Consider the following 23,045-nt stretch of genomic DNA (forward strand, 5'->3'; position numbering starts at 1 on the left):
TGCTGGGGATGCAGGCTTTGCCAGGAATGCAAGTTTTATTGGTGGTGCAGGTTTTGCCGGTGATGCAGGTCTTGCTGGGATGCAGGTCTTGCTAAGACGCAGTTTTTCCAGAGACGCAGGTTTTCCAGAGACGCAGGTTTTGCAGGGACGCAGGTTTTGCAGGGACGCAGGTTTTGCAGGGACGCAGGTTTTCCAGAGACGCAGGTTTTGCAGGGACGCAGGTTTTGCAGGGATGCAGGGCAGTGGCTCCCGAGGAGGGTTCCTCTCTCTGCAGCCCCTCCCAGTTCATGCAGATGAGCTGCCAGTGGCCCTCGTTTTTGAGGAGCTGGATAAGCAATCTGGGAGGAGGAGGAGACCTCTGTGTGTGCGTGTGAATGGTCACTTTCTGCCTGGTGGGACACTTCCATTGTCCAGCTGTTTTATTGCTCCTAGAAGGGACCTTAACCACTTCATCCAGCTGCGAGCCCTTTCCTAAAGGGTGACCTCTGAGTCCCCTTAGATAGTGGCAGCTCTTTTCTCACTGTTCTTGCTTTTTGTGACCATCCACACACTCAGTAAGTGCTCTTACAATGGAGCCTAGGCAGGATTTGAAGTGTGTATGACTTTTAAAGCCTTTTGGTAAAAATTGTGGTTTAAACTGGATCTTGGGAAATCTTTGTGGAATGCTGATGGAATTTTTGCCTCCTGCTACAATTTGCTACCACAAACTTACATTAACATTTAGTCTGAAGAAACATTTCAGTACTCTGCATTTGTTAGTTGCTCCTTAAATGAAATTGTATAGGAAATTTGGAGAGATACTAATCACTTTTTATCAGTTTGTTTGTTTTCAGTTTTCATGAAGTTTCTTATTACAAATCCAAATTTACTCTAACACCAGCAGTGATGGTGTTTCATACTGCAGGAATTTACTTCTTGACTTGCTTAGTATGTAAAATGCCACATATGGTGTTTTTCATTTGGGGGACCATCTTGTGAATCTGAAGGATAAATATGTATTTATTACAGCACTTAATATTTCTTTAAAGACCAAAGCTGAAAATTGGCTCTTAATTACAGTAAATTTAGTTTTATTACTGAAAATGATGTCTTACCTTTCAGTATAATTAGCCTTTTTTTCTAGAACTCTCTTTTCCCCAGAGCAGTATGTATAGCCCTTTAATGCTTATTTAATGATGGCAGGTTGGGGTATAATTATTCAGCCACTGAGCTTTTGAACTGTTGCTGTAAAAATAATAACAAGATTAGCTTTTATGTTAATGTCTAAAGCTGGTGGTTTGTTTTATGAGTAGTTATGTTGGTAGTATTTTGGTACAGAAGAAAAATGCTTCATGGCAGTGCCACAGCTGTGCTTGGAGCAGTTTCACAGAGAGCACTCGTGGTAAATGCAGGGGAACAGGGTTGACTTTGAGTATGTGGAGAAGCCTTGCGTGAAACCTGGAGACTTGTTCTGTTTAATACGTGTATGTGATCGGCAGCTCATTTATGGATACACAATTAAGAGTAATGAAAGGAAGCATAGAGCTGCTTATAAAATAACTGCAGAAATTAAAAGGGGACAAATGCAAAGTTGCATACACTCAACGCCAGGTTTGGGTGAATTTCTGCTTTATTGATGGTGAAATTAGTGATGTTGTGTAGTGGCGTTACACCTGTGGTGGGTTGGCTGCTCACAGTCCCCCTCCTCACAGCACTGAGGTGAAACCAGGATGTGCTCCAGCACCTCCTTCCCTGTCCCATTCTCTGACTTGGCTGCTCCCAGGGCTGTTTCTCACGGCTTTTCCCTCTCTCCCTGCTGCCTGGCTCGTCTCTGCCCTTTCTCCGTGCACTCAGACAGAGGCAGCAGGAGCTGCAGGGGCAAACTCAGCTGTGGAGCCCAGTGGAAGCAGCCAGAACTGCCCTGGCCTGTTCCCACAGCGGCTTTCCTGGCAGAGCTGGGCACCAACATCCCATTGTGACTGTGGAGACAGCCACAACACTCAGGAGTGCTTTGGTAAAACATTAGAAGGCTTCAAGCATCAGCAGCTTGTTATCTAGAAGTCTTCCAGTACCTTTTCTTTGTAGTCTGCCAAGGGCAGCTCCACACAGCTCTGGCTCTTTGTCTCCTTCTGCAGTTCTGGCTCGCTCCTTCCTGTTCTTATCACTGCCACCTAACCCTGTCTGTCCTAGGTACAGTGCCTTACTTTTTCTGTCCCTTGCACAGCCTCCTGTCCCTTCCTCTTCACAGCACAGCCAGCAGACTCCAACTGACTCCCAACCAGCTCACTCACGCTTTATCACCCCCATAGCTGCGAGGGCAAGGCAAGGCTGTCCCACTCTTGGATAACAAACACAGCTGCAATATATCAAGGGCAAGATTGTCTTCAGCACCATCTCCATCCGTCTCCCCACACCCCGCAGCCAAACTGAAGGGATCTCCTGCCTCGTTGAATTTACCCCTTGGAATGGCAGGCTAACGTGTTTAGCTCTGAAGATCTGTAAGAATTTTATTCTGTAATTTCCAGACATCTCAAAGAGCTTGAATTTACCAGGGGCCTCTTGCAAAAGACCAGAGGCAGCACCGCCTGCTTGTCCCAGGAAAGGTCTTTATTTTCCCTGCCTTCCTTAGCACGTTCCAAATGCCAAAGAATCTGGTCCATGGAATCCCAAGGCAGCCCAGGGAAGGGGATGGTGACTCACTCTTCAGTTCTTGCCTACTGACCTGGAACAAAGCATTTCCTCCCTCCAGATCTGTCCATGGGGAAGCTCATGACCAGACTGGAGCCCTTGGATGTCATTATCAGGAGATGTGTCCCACTGTGTCTGCCGTCTCTGAATGGCTGTGTCAATCTGTAATGCCTCTGCCTGGAGTGAATCCCACCCTCCTCCTCCTCCTCCTCCTCCTCCTTAGGAGAGCAGCTTTTGTGCCAAGGCAGGGACAGCCCCGGGCTTGCTGCAGCAGGATGCACGTGGGGGGGGCAGAAGCAAAGACAAATGTGCAAGCAAACAAAATCATGTAGTATTTAAAGCTCCTGTTCAAATAGCAGTAAATCAAAGCCCAAGGACTGAGTAGTCTTTAACTATTTCTGTTCCTTCCATAACTTTATCAAACTTCATCATGGAACAGTCCACGATGGATCACCTGTTTAGAACTATACTCCCTTCACAGGCTCACAATTGATCATGACCATTATCTATCTTTTAACCTTGTGCAGGTGGCATCCTTTCACTTAAATAATTTATGTTCCTCTTCATTTTTATGCTTGAATATATTTATAAGTTCACTGTATTATTTCTGGACCTATTTTTAAATGTCACTTCGTAGGCACCTTCAAGAGTGCTGATACAAGTTGTGGAGTTGGCTTTAATGAGATGACTCTGTGCCTGGGCACCATTTGAGCTGCAGGAGCACTACATCTTTCAAGACCTTCTGTTAGAATTTTTTTAGTCTTTGGAAGAGCAGGCAGTGTCCAAATCCAGAGAACCAAATATACACTAGCGGCCTTCCTTGTGGTGCAGTAGCTGGAAAATTAAGTTCTGCCTTCTTTAAGGTGAACATGCCTGTGTTGACAGGGTTAGAGGAAGACCTTGAGAGACTCAGAGTGGACACAGGGCATAAGAGATAATCTGACTTTTCAACCCCTCCTTTGGAAGGCTTAGGTGGAGTAAATTTCCCTAAAAGAAAAACACTTTTGTCATAGTTTTATAGATTTCCGTTGTCTCACATGATCTGTTTTATTAATCCCTCAGAAGAAGAAATTCACCCCTTCAGCCTCAGTTGTTACAATCGAGGCTGCCTCTTTGTTCTGCTTTTTTCATATTTCTTAGCAGTATTCCACATAATTGTAGTGCTATTATTGTTAATTAAATAATTGCAATATTAGTGCTTTTGGGATAAGGCAGTGTGAAGTAAGGTCTGATTTTCAATGGTGTTACTTTACTGATAGACTGTGAAGCCAAGTAGGTTTTTGTAGAATAAAGCGGGCTTCATTCATTAAGCCAGACCTTCCTTTCAGTGTAGTTGGATATTTCCAGTTTTATTCCTTGATATTTATTTGTAAACTGATTAATGTTGACTTTTGCCTTACAGAACTGTTGTGCTTGTGTGCCATGAATTTTTAACAGATAAATTCACTCTTTGGGAACGTTCAGCAACGCAGAGAACTTGAATGAAATAATGAATATTCATGACTGGCAAGTTTTTGCATACCATGAACTCAATGGTATTAACATCAATTAGAGGCTTAAGTTGCTAATCATAAATCTTAAAGCTGCGCTCAGCAAATAGCTGTTGAACAACCATCGATGGAAATATTTGCTTAAAACATTTGCTGCGCATTTGTGTAGGATAAACAAATTTGTACAGATTTTGTCCATTAGAGGAAGATTTGCCCTCAATAAGGAATGTTAATTTTCCATATGGTCAGTTGTGGGTCCCTTGCCCACCCCCCTCTGCAGGACTCTGTGCTCAAATGTCCTTTTAAACTGGGATGCAGACATCAATCAGGAGCAACATCTGCTTTAGGTGTTTTGGAATAAATTAGTTCATATCACTGGGAATCTAGTGCAAACTGTGGCTCATGCAGTAGGAATTGATTTCAGATATCCCAGCACGGTCAGAACTTCCAATGGGTTATTTAATTACACCCAAAAAGGTCATACTGTATCCATGGATCTGCAATACTTGTAGTGTTTTGTTTATTGATCAATAATTTTGTGTCTGATATACTTTAAATGATGTAAAGTCAGCACAGGTTTTTAACCAGGAAGTCCTGTCAGATTTATCTTAAAATCCATTAACGTGTTTTACAAATAACTTAACATTTTGCTGGTGGAAAGGAGCTGCTGCAGAGGTGATTGTATAGGTGAGGAGGTAATAAAACACACTGCTTAGTGTGCTGTAATTGGGTGTCAGCGCTAATGAGATTATTTAGTTTATTTGGTAATTGCAAAATTTATTTTAGATGCCTGTGACATTTAAACTGTCCATTTACACACCATAACAATTCTATTCTGATTGTAATATTAGTCTGTTTGCTGCTTTTAAAAGAGGCCAATGAGGGACTTACTTGAGAAAAGCATTTGGTTTCTCTGTAAACTTCTGGGCCCTAAGTCTCCCCTCTCTTTGCCCTTTTCCCCTAACCCATAGCGGAAATTAAAGTGGTGCCAGATATTGACTACCATAATTATTGACACTGTCATTCCACTGCATCAGGTAAAAAAAACAGCACAGTAATTTTTGTTAATCATGCTCCTACCCCGGCTTCCACATTTTGTTCATGTTTTTCTTTAAGCAAAATGTATGATTGAGTTGATGATTTTTATCTCAGAGAAAAATATAATTAACATGGTGAACTAGGGCTGCTGTGTATTACAAAAAATCTGCAATGGCAAGACGACAGATTGTGAGAACAACTTCAGAAGGGAAATAATGTAAATGCAGCTGATTTTTCTGTGGCCATTTCCTTTTGCTGCAGCCACACTGTACAGAGTTTGCTGCACTTAGTGAAGGACACAAAGAGAAATCCTGAAATATTTCTGCCTTTCCTGTACCTTTTCTTTTGAAGAAGTATTGGCAGCAAAGGGAAAATTCATTTTAAGATTTCAAAATATCCTTTAGAGGCTGTGTTGCATCAGGGCCCTTGATCATCTCTGTGCTTATACTCTACAAACCTATGAAATTCATAGGTTTAATTAACATACAGTCATTAAGTTTTAATGACTTTATATTCCATACCCTACTTAGACTTGTTTTCTTAACCAGTCTTTTTTTAAACAGTTCTCCACAACAATACAAACACTAAGCTGATTAAATGGATTGGATTTTTTGTGCTTTAATTCTGTAGATCTGCAGACAATGGATCCTCATTGAAGTGGGACCATTAAATACAAATCAGATTTGAAATTCTGTTTCTAATGTTACTCAAGAAACATTCACCTTAACAGATGATTTGTTGTGTGAGAGCTGATGGAATATGTGCTAGATGCCTGTTGAGTGTGCGTGTGCAATAACAGCATTTCGTTCTTTGGCAAGGAAAAACATAAGCAAAAGCATTTCATCAGGGTACTAGCAATTTATACACGAAGTCTTTTTATCATTAAAACTCTCAGAAATCTGCAGTTTAGATCTGCTTTTGCTCATGAAGAAGAAAGAAATGTGCTTGTGATGCTTGGGGACCTGGTTTAGATGCTTGTGAAGCTGGCAGTGCTGGGTTGATGGCTGGACTCGGTGGTCTTGGAGGTCTTTTCCAGCCTTAATGATTCTCTGATTCTGCTGCTGCTACCTTTTTGTTTCACTGAGACTTGCTTCTGTCTTTTCTCCCTTTTCAGACTGCTTCATCCAGTCCCCCCTTGCATGCCCTGCCTTTCCCAGCCCTCTGCAGTGCTGCATCCCCCAAACTGGGGAGGTGCTGAGCTGAGCTCCACTGAACCTTCTGCTGTTGGTTTAGATGCAGTGGTGTCAGCACAGACTCTCAGAGCTCCAGCTGTCAGCACATCAGCCTTTTTGATGCTGTGCCCTAACAAAAAGGGAGTGTACTACTGCTTCTCCAACCCACTGTGATGTTATAACTGTGTCGTGGTGTTATGGCTGTGCAAAACAGATTTTTCCCCTGCTAAAAAGCCTCTTCATAAAACACATCAGATGTGGAGATGGTAATGGTTGTGTGGAAGCTTTGACCTTGTTGCCAACTTTCTACCTCCCAGAGAACAAGGATTGCTCTGAAGTTTCTTCCTAATTTGATAGTTTCTCCCTATCCATAAAAGCTTGCAGTCCTCATTTGTACTCACTCGTCCTTCATTTTGTTTTGGCCATTGTACCACAGGGTAGGCAGACAAAGAGAAAATGTAAAATGTAGGTGATCAGGTCCAAGAACAAACCTCTTGTTCTTACACAAACACAAGAGAGGGCTGTGTGCATTTTGAGGCAATATAAACTGCTTTTGGAAGTAGTCGCAGTTAAAATCCTACAGAAACGTTAGACTCCATGCAAGACAAAGCTGGCAGTGCTGTTGTGCAGATTTCTGCCAGTTTTGTAGGAATTCTATTAATTGACAGTGGTGGTATGTGTGCCCTGCATTTCTATGGCCAGAAAACAAACCCAGGAGAGCTGCTTGTCCTGCCTGTTAAACATGTACAGGTTTAATTAGTGACATTGGTTTTTCCTGTTTAGTTCGAATAGCTACCACTTAACCGCTGTGTTAAATGCAGGGTCACATGTATAGACTGTGTTAAGCCAATAAGAAGATTTTGAAACTAGAACAAGCCACAGTTCAGGTTGCTTGATAAATATGAATTTGTTTCATTGGACCCTATGGATTTAGATTTTAATTACATTATTGACTTCTTTTTATAGAAAATATAGTTTTTAGCCCAGATGGTTCTTCAGGATGACACTGAAATGGTCTCTGTCTTGAGATGAAAGACTGTTGATGGAAAACTCCTTACCTGCAGCTCTCAAAGTGGTTGGAGAGTGGATTATCAGTGAGAGGGCATTTTAATGAGGAGAAAGGATCATTAGGATCATCTCACGGTGGAAGCAGCTGCCCATTCTCATAAAGAATGTATTTGACCCCTGCCCATGCACAAATTTCCTGTGACATCAATTTATTTCTAGATGGTCACTACCTCTTAAAATCTAACTTGTGGATGCCTGGATTGGTGCTCTGAGGTCTGGACTGCCAGAAGTGAACCACTCTGATTAACATCGATGAGAGCTATGTTTAAAACACAGTGCTGTGAAACCCAGAGTTTTCATCTGGTGTCCTGACAGGAGGTCGGGTGATCACACAATAAAAAATATTTCAGACCCAGTATTTGAATTTGGCAATGTTTTGCCCACAATTGCAATGGTGATCTTATTGTGAAACTACACTGTATTTTAATATACGGCAGTTGTGTCAGCCCTGGTTAAAAAATAATATTTAAAGAGGATGACAGTGTGCTTGAACTTAAGGAAACTCAGACAAATTGAAATTAATTCCCATCAGAATTCAAGACCTTTCTAATGGAAGGAATGATTCCACAGTAATTGTGTTTCGCTTTCCAGGAGGGCTCCCTCTGCAAGTGTAAAGTCACCTGCAGAAGTTTTCAGCTGATGTCCTTTCGAAGTGTATCTGCCTCTGAAAATAATGACACTTAGAAATGCCACTGGAATCTCTTTCCAATATTGACTTTTCTGTGCTGTTTACAAAGTGGTGAAAGCAGGGATATGTGTAGCTTTCTATACAAGCTGACACTGCTGTGCAGATTTAAGAGCTAAGCCAAGCAAGTATGGAGGCATAAATCAAGAGAGGAAATTAATAGAAATGTTGCATTTTTATAAAATTTTGAATTGTCCTGACGAACATTACAAGTTGGTGCAAACAATTATTTTTTAAAAAAAAACTTTTTGTCACCTGTAGTTAGAATTCATGAAAGTATCCATCATGGATCTTGTCAAAGACAAACCTCAAGAATGTACAGCTTTGTGAGTAATTTTTTTCACATTTTTTGTATGTATTTGTATTTTGACAACTCTGATGTTTTTATTTTTCCACCCAAATGGCCAATCTTTTACGATTTTTGTCACTTCTTACCAGCACAAGCCTTCCCGTTTAGCCATCTGTAGCTCAACATAAAGATAGAGGCTTCTTGTGTTCCATGTACTTTGGAATATGACTCACTATAAATAAACCAATAACTGCTACATCTTGATAACCTCAATTAGCATAGCAAACCCATTTTATCTATGGCTAAATGTATGCATAGATCAAAACTTTAAATGTAGGAATCATAACCATTTGAGTAAAATTGACATAATTGCTACAGTTTCAAAAAAACGTAATGACACTTAATTAAACCTGAATCTAATGTATTGACTAGAATTTGTATAGAGCAGTGTCCTCATGCTACACCTTTGCTGTGTGTGTAGCTTTGTGTCTCTGTGTCTAGCTTAAGCAAGGGTTTGATGGTTTGAACTCACGTTTTTCTAAAATTCTTTTTATGTTTCCATGAACTGCATTGTCTAATCTTGAAAAAAAATGGCTTTATATTCCCAGTCTTCACGCCATAAGAAGCTGCCTTGTTTCAAAAATACAAGTCATCACTGATGAGAGTCTTCTCTCAATATGTGAAAGTACTCAAGAAGTGTTTGTGTAATGGAAACTTCTAGGCAAAGATAACTTTTGGAAATACTACTTGTTCCTAAAGCTTAATTTGAAAATCTTTGAGTGAATTGATGTGGGTGAGCATGAAGCGTTCATGAGGGAAAGAGATTGATAGAGTGGAGACCGAGGAGGAATAAGAACACAGCAACCTTTTACATGTCTTCTCTGCGGTTGGTTTGTAGAATATTATATTCACTTGCAAATAAATTATTACCTTGTGCGGTAAGAAGATCTGCAAAACTCAGAGCCTGAAGTATTTTGTTGTTCAAATCTCACACAATCATTTTTTAAAGCCGTTTAATGTTTCCCTTGTGTCCCAGGTTCGCAGTCCGAGCCCCCGTCGTGCAGCGCCAGTTCCATCACCTGCCCCTCCGCCTGCACCTGCAGCAACAACGTCGTGGACTGTCGGGGAAGGGGCTTGACAGAGATCCCAGCCAACCTCCCAGAGGACATCTGGGAAATGTAAGTGCCAGTCTAATGCGCAGATCTTTTCCATGTCTCTCCACTTTTATTCCATTTTACGGCCTGCCGTGTGGGAGAAAAGCACGTGTTTTAAAAACTGTTTGAAGAAGTTGTCGGGTATGTTGTAGTTGTGTAGCCCTGGTTCCATGCCTGAGGTGTTTTGGTTTTCTGAAGTTCTTTCCCCAGGGAATTTTCTGTAAACAGGTCAAATATGTTTGTAACTGTACCCATGTTATTCATTCCTTTTCCTAGGAGGGACGACTTCTTGATGTCCCTCAGGTCTGACCAATGTGATTGAAGGGGTTTGCCTTTGTTTCACCAGTCAAATTTGTCTGTGTAAAATAGTATAAAAGGGAGACACATCCCAAAAATAAAGGAGTCATTTTCAGCCTTCTGAATCTCGAAGCCTGTGTTGTTGTAAAACAGTATCATAGTTGTCCTCTTTGATTTGTTCTTTTGATCTAAGGCTCAGGCCATTTTTAAATGTGAATTAAGATAGTTTGGTACTGTCGTACCTGAAAGAAGGATAAAGTTCTTGGGGCCTTAGTTCAGATTGTGTTTACATTTCACAAACCCGAAATTGCAGTTCTGTAGTCAGTAAATGAAAATACACAGTCCTTTCTTATTTCTAGTCAGTGAGATGGAGGGACGTCTTCGTGTCTTGGCAGGATGCATTTATAATGAATTAGAACATCAGAGCACATTGTCCCTGCTGATTTTACCTTCTATATCCTGTCTTCCACATTGTTATTTCTAGTTCTTTAACAGTTTTGTGACTTGTGTTGTGGAATCAGATGCTGGTTTTTACAGACCTGTTTGCCTTTACTACCTTTAGGAATTGGAACCATCTATTTCTGTGTCCGTGACTTCATACTGCTCTGGTCCTGAAATACTGTTAAATTAAACCATTTTGCTTGTGGTTAGTCCACAGGGAATGCAGATCAATTCTTTTCCTATTTAGGTTCTTGTCATACAGAGTTTTCTGACATCCAGCCAGCTTTTCTAGTCTACACAGTATAAATTCAAATATATGTATGGTCACTGGACTCATCCAGCTTCTTGTTGCTGTAGAAATACTGGAACACAGCAAAATTCATCATGATAAAGCATAAATTCATAAGATCATGGAATGTTCTGGGTTGGAAGCAATCCTAAAGACCGTCTACCGTGGGCAGGGACATCTTCCACTATCCCAAGTTGCTCCAAATTCCATCCAAGCTGGCCTTGGACACTTTCAGGAATGAGGCAGCCACAGCTTCTCTGGACAACCTGTGCCAGGGACTCTCCACCTTCACGGGGAGGGATTTCTTCCCAATATCCCATCTAACACTGATCTCTGGCAGTTTTAAGCCATTTCCCCTTGTCCTGTCACTCCAGGCCCTTTTCAAAAATCCCACTCCAGCTCTCCTGGAGCCCCTTTAGGCACTGGAAGGGGGTTTGAGGTTTTCCCAGAGCCTTTTCTTCTCCAGGATGACCATCCCCAGCTCTCTCAGCCTTTCTCAGTAGCAGAGGGGCTCCAGCCCTCTCACTGACTGTGTGGCCTCCTCTGGACTTGCTCCAGCAGATCCATGTCCTTCTAATGCTGTGGGCATAAGAACCCCAAGGGACGCTGAATTCAACTAGTTCTTGTATTTCCCCCTAAGTCAGTATTTTCTTGTAAGCCAAATTGCTCTGGTAAGAACCCTTGACTTAGAAACTGTTCTACGAAAATGAAACACACAGCTGTTGCTCTAACACAGTTATTAAAGGTGACCTGCATTTCACTCTGTTTCAGTATTAATTAAAGATCTTTCATTCAACTTTCCTACCTTTCTTCATTAGCATGAGGAGACAGAACCTTCTCTGACAAAGCTGCCAACAAGTCCTAAAAACTGTTTTTGTTGATAAAAACCCATCACAAACCAGGAAACTCACTTGTCATGGGACATAAGCATCATATGATGCTAATTTTCCCTCTGCCACATATGACTTAGAAATCTGTTGTGTTACTCTATTACTCCTCGAGGTGAAGGACTTCATTACAAGAATGTTTGCTATTAAGCAAGCAATTTAGGAAAGCTAGAAATCTGTATCCCAGACTTGCTTTTTCATAATTTCATAAAATAGGTAGCAAGAATGTAGAGAATGCAATTTGGTATGTTATAAAGCTTCTTGTTCAGTTGGGAGCTGACAGCAGCAGCCAAATTGACTGAGGAAAAGTGAGCTATGAGAAATTGAAGCTGAGGAATACAGGCTGTGTGCTGAGTGTTACAGAAGATTGTCTGCTTACAAAGTGGTTCTGTTTTGCTTTTCAGAGGAGAAATGGACAGTTTGTGTCATAGAGAAGCACGTGAGAATAAGCACAGAAAAGTTTTGCATGACTACTTGGGTGAAAACAAAAGTCATTACGCACCTGGAGGCATTTACTGAAAAGAAATATTGAAATGCATGTGGTGTGGTGGTCTGCTGGTACATGAACGAAATAGCCCTTCCACTACACTGGGTCAGCATCTACAATAAAAGGAGAGGTTACAGTTATTTAGAAAGGGTGAGAGAAAATGCATGCAGGGTAAACACGGACCGTGGTGTGAGTGCAGGATGGGTGTGAGGCTGGAGAGGTGTGGGGAAGGAGGGATGATCAACAGACTGAGAGCAGACAAAGTCTCCAGAGAATGTTTTTCTGCTCAGACTTGATCACAGCCTTGCAGGCAGCGCCTCTCAGACTGAATGACAGCCCAGCCCACAGAGCCGGCAAAGCCAGGGGATAGCAGAGACCTGTAACCAGCTGTGGGAGCCTGGGAGGCTGTTGTGACAAACACCCGTAGCAGCTTTCACTCAGCACGTGGTTTGGGCTGCTCTTGGCTCAGGACATGGGCTGGATAGATCCTTTCGGAGTCATCAGTGATGCCCTGGCACAAACCAGCCCAAGGACGGGTTTCCTGCACATGCAGGTGTGGGCACTGGGGGTAAGGGCACTGCCAGCCCTGGCTGTAGTGATTCAAACAGTATTTGCTGCCTGTTACATTTGTTTGATGCCTCCCAGTCAGGGAGAGGTATCAGTAACTCCCTGTTAATCTTTTCCCACCTCACAAAACTCTTCCTCTGCCCCTTCCTTGGAACGAAGGTTTCATGCTGTTTGCCTGCCTCAGACTGATGCACCCATTTTTTATTTGTCACTGCAAGCAAGGCTGTATTTTAGGATGTGAATTCTGGGCAGCTCTTGTCTTGAGAATTTTGTACACCTTAAAACAGTAGTGCAGGGACTACCACTTGTGCCTTTGTGTTTGAAACCAGTTGGTCCAAGACCTTCCTGGGGGCACAGCCCCCCAAAAGCAGGACACAGCCCCCCTCCTGCTGTCGGAGGGCGCTTGTGCCTGGTAACACCTGGACAGGCAGATGCTGGAACAGCAACCACTGGCACTGGGTGCTGCTTCTCTGAAGCATCTTCAGATTGCTTAAAATAAGGAATTAATTATTTGCTAAAGCTAGAGACTAGATTGTGGTTGGGACAGATGCTTGAGAGAATGGAAACAAGCTGAGCCCAGTAGAGGAGCTGATGGGAAAAGGAGGGCGAACTCAAATGAGGAAACAACCAAACACATGAGGAGAACTGGGAACAAAGAAGATTGAGACAGGGTGAGCCAAGTGCTGTGAGTCTGAGAAAGTGAGGAATATTTAGTGGTAAGGCCTGAGGTTGGTGGCATTGCACACCAGCTGTGTGGGTGGACTGTGGGGATGTGGCAGGAGGGCTGGGACACTGGGGCTGGGCAGGACAGAGGGACACAGGGGAAGGTAGAGCCAAGCAATCTCTTCCCATCAGGAAGCACATTTACCTTGGGGCGCCTTCCTGCCTCCTCACCCTGAATTTGGGAAACCCAGCAATAATCTGTGTGTCTGTCCCTGTGCATTAGGGACTATCCAGGCACAGATTCACTGTTAAACTGCACAGAGAGCTCCTGTTTGCACTGCTGCTATCCCAGTTAGAGAGCCCTGCAGGGGTCTGGGACACATACTTCTGGTGCACTTGAGTTTCCTAGTGATGGAATTGGTAATTTCAGCTTTTGGGCTCAAGGCCACTGAATTACACGTTATTTTTTTAAAGTAAAAGAAAGAAATTAGAAAATGTTAATGCTGGTAGCTGCAGTTGTCATTCAAAGCTTTTGTGTGTATTTGTGGTGGCATTCACTTCAACAACAGCACAGTCTCATGCTGCTGTTGAAAGCTTGGAATCATGTCTTGTTGTCTAGGGATACAGGATGTGTAGGGGGGGAGCCTGTGTATATGGGTAGGGTCTGTTCACTTGTTGCAGAAACAGGAAAATTGTAAAATGGGGACTGTGGGGAAGATAATCTCATGAATGCTGTTCAGAGAACTGGGCTGTGTCTCTTCTTGCCAGTGATTTTATTAATTGATTCTGGGCAAGTGACTTGCACAGCCTTTTCCTGGGTGGTCACTGGTGATGTAATCTGGGGTTCTGGCTGACTCAGCTGAGATGTTGAGAATTGTTGAGGACTCACAGCTGCAGCAGAAGTCAACAGGCACTGTGCTTTGAACACTTTGTGCTGTGCAGTGCTAATTACTTTGAAAAGCCAAGTCTCAATCATCTGCAGACGTATAAATCAAACTCCAGGATGTAAAGTATATCCTTACATCTTGAAAGACATCTGAGATCTGTTCACATCAAGCTTGCTTCACCACTGTTACTTAACCTGCACCGTGCTCTGTGTCTGGTGATATTGGGAGGAATAGAATTGAATGAGCTAAGAGTAAGGCTGGGTAGGATGTACCTGAATCAAAAATGAGGCCCATTTGTTTAAATGCAATTGCTCCAGACTGTAAAGAGGCTGCCAGTCCCTGAAGGAAGAGTGCAGTTTAGGCACCCATGTCTGTGAGATAATAACCACAGCTTCCTCTGACAACTGAGTGGAGCAAACTGGGGTGGCAGCTCTTCCATCAACATCTAGGCTTGGCCCAAGGCTGGTTTAAGTCACTTGTTCTACACGGTTTTAGTTGAGCATTTTCACTTTTGATAGCTGAATTGGTGGCTGATGTTTCTGTAGGTATGAGTGGTTCATGATTTTGGTGCAGAATTTCTGCTCTCAGGAAAAATTCTAGAGTTTGAGCGCAGGAAAAATGCAATGTTGGCTTTCTCCTGGTTCTGGCAAAATGAACACAAATGTAATTTTCTGCAAGATGACCACTCTGTAATGTAATGTTCTACTTGTTCTACCTTTAATGAATGATTTCCTGACAAATCTAATGTCATGAGGGTACCACTGTGCTGGGCAGTGTTCAGACCTGTAGGCAGACAAGTTTCTGCTTGCTGTTTCAGGAATTGTCTCAGGAAGAAATTGCCTTCTCTGTGATTCAGTACCTGCAGGAATGTGTATTTCAGGCCAGCTAGGACTTCAGCTGTGGAGCTTTAGTAAGCTTTAGTGATGTGAAGAAAGTGATGAACAATTTCTAGGCATTTAAGTTACTGATATACCCAAAATGTATTTTCCTCCAATTAAAATAAAGTCAGAAAAGCTATTACAGAAAGATTGAGCACCAGTGACTATTCAGTATAACAAGAATAATTTTTTGTTATATAAATTATACATTAACTACACGACAGCATTTTCATGTTTATTAACAATTGGCTTTGAAGTTCTCAGTTTCATAAAGGTAAGAGGTTTTTCTGTTATCCAGAATGTAAGTGTGTAGAAACTGTAAACTTCATAAATAAAAGAATGACAATTTTTCATTTAACATTGTTCTTCCTCCTGAAAGAAAATTACAATAATTTTCCCAGGCTTCCAGTAAATACTGCAGCTGAAGCCAGCGCAGTATTTTTGAACACTGCAGTAAATGCTCCATAATTGCCTCTGGTGGCAAATTCTCTGGCTGGGGAATCAGGTTGGCTCCTGTAGTTGAATCATGTAATATGATTTTCATTCACTGCTGTAAATTGGCTCTGGACAGCTTCTCATGTCTAACTTGACTACGATTTTCTGGATCTCACCCGGCAAACTGTGTCCTGCATTCCACAGAAGTTTATTTTGTCGGGCCAGAAACATGTAGAAAATTTTTTTGTTGAGTTCAAAACACAAAAATGATAAAGAAATAAGAAATAATTTAGATTGATCGTCAGTGGAGAAAATACAAATATATGGAAAATTATAAGAATAGAGATTTCTTCTGTGCTGAGACAAATTAAGGAAAACAGAAAGCTGCATTTCACAGTTTCAGAGACAAGCAGCAACAGCAGGGAGTTTCTGCTGCAAGATCAAGGCAGATTTATTTCTTACATCTTTACTTTTATTTCTGAAGTCATGTAACTAATGTCAGCTGCAGGCACAGGAAGATGGGTTTGTTTTGATAAAGCTAGATTTCATACGCATGGTGATTTTCATTTTGGCCAAATCAACTTTCACCTTCTTTACTGCTTTTTATAATTGGGAGATTTATTTTAGAAAAAAAAGTTACGTGCAGGTTAATTTACTCAGGCAAGCTGTGTAGGAGTAAACATAAAAGGTTTGTAGGTTTGAGATTGATGCGTTTTTTAGTTTGGGTTTAGGTTTTTTGGGGTTTGTGTGTGTGTGTAGTCTCTTTTTCCCAGAGACATCACTTCAGTCCAGTATAAATATAAATAATAATTACTAATAAAAACGAATGGTGTAACCAAAAGGCCATATATCTATTATCTAATACAAATTTCACTGCAAAGCTCCTATGTTGCCAAGTAAAATAAAGAGATTGCAATATATAATGAGCATGTAGGTTCTTAAAGCTGATTATGAAGAGGAAAAGCAATTACTGAAAATAAAATAGAGAGCATAAAACCACAACTTCGACATAAAATATACTAATCAGATTTTTTACTGGATGAAATACTAATTGTCTTTCGGCTAACACATGTTCTGTTTATTTTCCCTAAAAAGACTGTGAAAGTAAGAAAGGATTGGAGGAATGTCTGTTGTCAAATGACAGAATCTGTTGAGAAAATATTACAGGTGGCAGAATTTCAGCTACCAGGAAGCTACTTAATTTTCCTGCTAATTTCTGGTGTTCTGCCTTTTCCTTGTCAGTGTTGTAAAAGGGCAGCAAAAACAGATGTTACAGAATGTACAGAGCTCTTAACAGTAAATTAGATTTGAGATGAAAAAATAACTTTTTTGTTTCTGTCCACTTACTTCCATTTTCGCTAAGTCTAAAAGAATAGTTTTGTGTTACAACTTGAAAATAAAATGCAAATCAGCTTGAAATCCTCAGATCCCTGAGCTAGTTCCAGCATTGTGAGAAAATGTGGGAAGTGATCTGGGCTGGAAGTTTCTTGAAATAATTGGAAGCCAAGAGAGGGTGGTCAGGACCGACCTCCTTCCAGCAATAATTAAATAGCAACATGATGTGTTTAGGGGTTGGTCTTTCTGGGACCTCACAGAGCTTCTCAGTGAAGCAAATATTCTGGATCTGGCCTGTTAAAAACTATTCCTCCAGGTTTCTGTTTATCAGATTCAACCATTGGCGAATGATTGCTGTCACAGAGGTACTACAGAAAATCTCTGCCTCCCTTCAGGAAAAGAAAACCCACAACAACAACAAACAAAGAAACAAAACAAAACAAAACAAACAAACAAAAAAAACCACCACCAATGACAAAAACCAACCTGAAAAAATATCCAAAAGACTAAGAGTGAAAAGTGCCCAGCAGAGGTGTAAGTTTGAGTGAGGCTCAGAGGCAGGTGCTGTGCTGTGGAAGTGAACACAGAACTCTGTGCAGCACCCTGTGGGATGGTCTCTTTGGAGCCTTCTGAACCAAAATCCCTGGCTCTGAGCTGGAATCCTGGGTGTCAGGGTGTGGGATCCATGTCTCTGCTGTTCACCACAACATCTCAGGAACACCAACACTCATGAACTCACGTGCTGGTTGAATGACGGATGGAATTACCAGCAGGGACCTGGAAATTGCCAAATCTCTCCAACTTAGACTCTGTTTCCTGCATTTGTGTTCGCAGCCACAGGCCTGCAGGAAGGTAAAATTCTTCCTGCAAACCCTGGTCCCGAGTCCACATGACCCAATAAAGTCAGCTGAGATGGGAAATTACCTGTCTAGTCTAGAATCAGAGCAGGGAGGCATTATTTTGTGTTCTGCCCCCAAAACAGCTTCTGATTCACCTTGAACATCCTCACAGGTGATGGCTCAGGGGAGCTCACCTGGAGACTGCTGTTAGATCTGGGCAAAGCCAGCAGCAGTCCCTGCAGTGGTGGGATTGCAGTGGGAGGGAGCTCAGGGGCAGCCTGCACCCTCATCCAGGGATAAAGAAGGGAAAATGAGACTGGCAGGGACATTACAATGAAAGGTGATGGGCCAAAAATTCCCACCACAAATGTGGAGTATCACAGTGGCTCATGGAGAAACTTTGAGGTTTGGCAGAACAATGCTTCATTCTGGTGTTAATGTGGTTAGAGGGACGTTGGTGTTTTGTCAAAAGATGTTTTGTGAAATACCAGTCTGCGGATTTCTCTGGTGCTTCCTGTTTGTCTGTGCCATATTAATGCCAAATTAACATGCTACAACAGAGGGGATGGAATCCTAATGTGGCTGCCATCACAAATTCAGTGGTTACCAGCTGATACCTGAGCAACTGCTCCGCTGCACAGCTGAAACTGAATTCACTGCAGTGTGTCAGCAGATCCAATGTCACCAGCACCGCTTTTAGAGTAACACCATGGTGTCAGGGAACATATCAAAACATCTGTTTTCATTCTGAAAGATGTCTTTTGGTGAGCAGAATTGTCTGTGTAGCTTCCTAGGTAGATTTATGTTGACAAGTCACTTCACTGTTGATAGGATTTTGTCTCTTGAAGCTCTGCCCTCGGGTGAGTTGTTGGGAAGCAGCCCTGTCTAGAGCTCAACAGCTAGACCTTGAAAATCAACACCAAAGGGAATTTGAAGGGAAACTCCAGTTGTCACCTTGTATTAATGCAGGTGGGGGGTTCACTGGCTCTCAGCTCTCCATTTCCTAAGGCAGACTCCATAAGAAGCATTTATAATGCATATTGTTAATTTTATTTGGAAGTCATTCAGGTGCTGTGATGAAAGGCAGCAGTATAAAAGTCTTGGAGGACCCTGTGTGTTCAGGGGTTTTATTGTGGTGGTAGAGCCTGGCTGGTGTGGAGGCTGAAGGCTTTAACAAATAAAGCAAGCAATAAACACAGACATCCTAAAATCCTCCATGTCCTGCCATCCCAAGGCACTTTGTTTTCTACCAGGGGACTGAGAGACACAAATAGCTGTTCCCTGGGATAGAAGTCCATGAGCACTTTCTGAAGCAGCAGGACTGCAGGTTTTGGCCTTGCACTGTGGCCGTTTCATGTTTTGCTGCTGGATGAGCCACAGGTGCTGGCTGGGTGACTGCAGGGCAGGATTCCTCCCTCCTCTCCAGGGCTGTCTTTGGGTAAATACCTCAGTGCAGCTACCCACACCTGCTGTGCACACTGGGAATAAAGCTTGCGTTTCAGATGAAGGGGCAAGAAAGGCGTCAGGGCAGGGATCAGATCCAGCTCGTATCTGTAGTGAGAAGACCATGTATGATGGTGATTTATTTAGTATGATTCATTCACCTTCAATACTGAAAATACACCTGTGGAGTTCTCTTCATCAGAGACCAAAATGCATAATAAGATATGAGAGCCCGATTTATGAGATAAATGTGAAATAATGCTCCAAGGAGGTTTTTATAATCCAGTTGTTTCAGTCCCTGGATTGGTTGTTGTGTTCCCTAGAAATTTCCTCCTTCCTAATCCAAACAGTTCTCCCCAATCCTGGGTTTTGTCACCGTGGTGGATGTGAATGCTCCTTCTTTCCCCAAACAGTTCCCTGCAACTCCCTGCTTACAGGGCAGGAGGAAAACAAGGTTTTTTCCCTTCCCCCCACCCTTCACACAGGCTGTGTGTGTCCTGCCAGGCGAGCGTACCACAGGTTTGTGCTGCTCTCACAAAGCTGTACCCATGCTTTCCCTCTCTTGGAGGTGGCTTTGGCTTGTGGCTCTTTGGTTCCTGGCAGCCCGGGCAATGCCACCCCAGCAGAGCCCTGACCCAGGGACCAGCCTGGCTCATCCCTCCCCTCACTCTCTGTGTCCCAGGGACCAGCCTGGCTCATCCCTCCCCTCACTCTCTGTGTCCCAGGGACCAGCCTGGCTCATCCCTCCCCTCCCTCTCTGTGTCCCAGCAGGGGAGTCGGTGCCTGCCCCATGCACAGGGCCCTTTGTGACACGGCTCAGGCAGGAGCTCCTGGCGCTGTTAATAGAGTGTGGCTGTCTCATTTGTAGGCTCTATTCATCTGACAGCTGAGAATTATCAGTACTGATGCTTCACTCCCTCTCTTTTTCTCCAAGGTAGTGATTTGTCTATGTTATGGGTAGGTAAGCTTGACAAAACATTGCGCATTAGCAGCTGAGACAGTGTTTGAAATGGGAAAATTGCTAGCAAACTGCTCCATTAGAGACCCAAATAACAAATTCCTTCTTTCCCTCAATGAAAGGGAGATAGTTAAGGCCCAAATTAATACGTCTGTCTCCCCAACTCTGCAGGGGGAATCACTCTTCAAGACGAATGGCTTCATCACTCCTGGGTGCGAGCTGGCTCTGCTAAGTCCCTGTTAGGCAGAGTTTTTTATCCTTTGTGTTTTGCCATCCTGGGCGTGAGCGGCACAGGCGCCACGGGAGGAGGTGATGAAAAGATTTGCACCTCAGTGAACTTTGAGATGGATTAGCATGGGAATCTGAGTGCTTATTCTTTACCCTGGGATAGTTTTTCATCTTTAACTGCATGGTTTCCCCGTGTTTGTTTTGTTCTGTATTTTTTTTTTTCTCTGATGTGTTTACTTTTTGCTCTCATTGCTGCAAAGTCATTTTAAAAAAAGTGGGAAGAAGGAGGACTTTATCCTGTCTGGCATCGTGTTATTACAAGAAAAAATGGATCCGAATCCAGTGCGCCCTCACGCTTTCCAATCTCTGATGATATATTAGAGAAGAGAAAGGAAATTGTTCCTGTCCTTTGATGTTGTTGTCAAAGGCTGTAAAATAAAGCTGGGAGAGGCAGACAGAGCGTTGCTGTGTGTCGGGAGGGGGGAGATGTGCTTCAGTTCACCTCAGCACTCAGCTGGCAGCGGGCGACAGGCACGGCCGCAGGGGGAACAAAGGGGGAACAAAAACCACTGGGACTTTGAGCCGGGCCAGTTCACTTTATCCGTGTTGGGAATTCCTCTTGGCGAGTCTCTTAAATAGATCTGAGTATGAAATACCACAGGAGAATCGAGAAAAAATGTATGGAGTTGTAAGAAACCTGTAATGGGAGGGGGCGTGGTAGTTTAAATTATCAAAATTGAGCTTTGTGGGACTGTGTGATGTGTACAGGTTTCTGAAATGTGCTGTAAAATTATTTTAGAGTATATTCTGGAAATAGCCCCCAAAAAACGAACTCTCAGATGTTGCTTTGCACGAGCACAGATGGTTTTATAGTCTATGACAGCACTCCATAGTACAGGGATAGACCATAAAAACCACAGCTTTCCAAAGGGCATGTTCCAGGTAACCTAGGTAATGTTCTCTGAAATAAAATGTGGCTGTAAAATTTACACTTGGGCACTTTTTGAAGGGAAAAGGGACAACATTAGGTAAGAATACCACTTTCAACTTGGTTTCAAAGATGGCATCTCTAGCAGTTTCCCATAATATGGTTTCGGTTGAGGCCTTCATCGCCCGAAATTGCCAGCATCCCTTCTGGCAGAACCTAGAATTTCTTGAGATCTTTAATCATCCCCTGCTCCCAATATGACATGTATGAGCTAAATGAGGTGAAAGAGTGAAGTATTAATACAAACAAGGTGTTTTCTGTTATTTTACTTATGAAACTGCATCTTTTTTCAGGTCATGTCTGCCATTCTATAGCATGCATTTACGTAAAAAGTACATAGAAGTCAGATTAGTACTTCACTGTGTTAAAGCACAGGCTTTAATTTAAATTTAATTTGATTTATTTTAATGCAGCCCTGGACTTAGTGCTCTGTTTAATGCCCAGGTTGGAGCCCACCTGCCAACACACCCCAGTGAGGGCCCGTGGTGCTCCTCTGGTACCATCTGCAAGGTGGAGTGCGCTGAGCAGGACGTCTTAGGAGCATTCTTGCGTCCTTCATTTGCAAAGGGCTTTATAGAATCAAAAAAATGTCAGGTGCTGTGGTGGATATATGGCAGCAGATGACAAGAGCCTTGTCCATCTATTTCTGTACAGGCCATCTGCTCCAGGTTTTGTAGGAAAGGGTGAAGAGTTCACTAGGTACCTTCAGCATGCAAGTCTCCAATAACTCCTGTTTCTGTCTTCCGCTCTGCTTTTTCTGGAAATTTCCTTTTTTAATTATTTTACTTTTTATCACTTGGGATCTGTGGCTATTCCAATTTTGGATGTTTTTTCACCCAATGCGGGCAGAAAACTCTGTGTGTAATTCCGCCTTTGAGTCACTAAAATTGCCTTGGAATTTTGCTTGTAAAAAGCTACACGTTTCCCCTCATCCCTGTATTTGGGTTTGCCTGTAAGGACTGCATGCTACCCTGGTGTGCAGGATGGGTGAACCCCCAGTTTCCATCCCCGGGGCCGGGAAATTGGGCAGGCATGACCCTCTTTTGTTCCTAGAAGTGCCTGCACAGAAACACTTGGGAGGAGTTAAACACCCGACTGGCAGGCTGACAAAACCCTTTATGGGAAGAGTGTGTGCTGCTTATTCTGGTGACAAACACCCAACAATAGTGGCGTGCTGGAGCTCGCAGCAATTTGCATTTCACTGTGGACTTGCCAGAAATGAGGCGTTTTATATTTAGACCAACTGGGAGGGAAATCTCAGACACTAATTCAGATCACAAAACAAGGAATAGAATTAACTCTGATCACAACCTTTAAAACATAGACGGCTACAGATATAAAAGAGGGTGAGCACATTGGCTGTACAAGCTGACTGTGCAAATATCAAAATATTTGTACTTAAAGAGCTTCTTAGAGTATAAATGAGCTGGCAAATTACCTTCTTTTCAAGGGGATTTTTTTCTTTTGCTTATGAAAGCACAGATCACCAGAGGGGTAGAGACCTTACACATTTTCTCTCTACCCTTCCCTAGTACTTTGCAAACCTTGATTTACTTCTCCCTTCTTCCATTTCACTTTATTGTCAGTCCTGGTTCTAAACCTTTTTTTTTCCTCCCCTCTGCATTGCTGCTGCAACTTGAGATGACTGGAGTGCCTCATTCCATTGTTCCAATATGTTTTTGCGCTTCAAGTCTAAACCATTTTCAACCAATCGACAGAATTTTTTTTTTTCCTATTTAAACTGTTGATCTTTAGGACAAAAAATACACAACATTTCAATAATAAGTAAGAGCAAGGTAAAACCACACTTTAGTCCCAGTCCCAACTCAGTAGAAGTTTAGCTACCATGGTCAGTGGAAT

General features: G+C 42.6%; 1 protein-coding gene across 1 annotated transcript in view; it reads left to right on the top strand.

Moving 5' to 3' along the window:
- Positions 1-23,045, top strand: part of SLIT3 (slit guidance ligand 3) — a 474,694-nt gene that overhangs the window by 296,544 nt on the left and 155,105 nt on the right. Inside the window, exon 10 of the mRNA XM_066197152.1 lies at positions 9,446-9,587. Within this exon, the coding sequence (XP_066053249.1) occupies positions 9,446-9,587 (142 nt within the window). The remainder of the gene's footprint in view (positions 1-9,445; positions 9,588-23,045) is intronic.

This window comes from Chamaea fasciata, unplaced genomic scaffold (genome assembly GCF_029207755.1).
Source record: "Chamaea fasciata isolate MVZ Bird 193981 ecotype frontalis unplaced genomic scaffold, bChaFas1.0.hap1 SCAF_15, whole genome shotgun sequence".
In the NCBI taxonomy this organism is placed as follows: domain Eukaryota; kingdom Metazoa; phylum Chordata; class Aves; order Passeriformes; family Sylviidae; genus Chamaea; species Chamaea fasciata.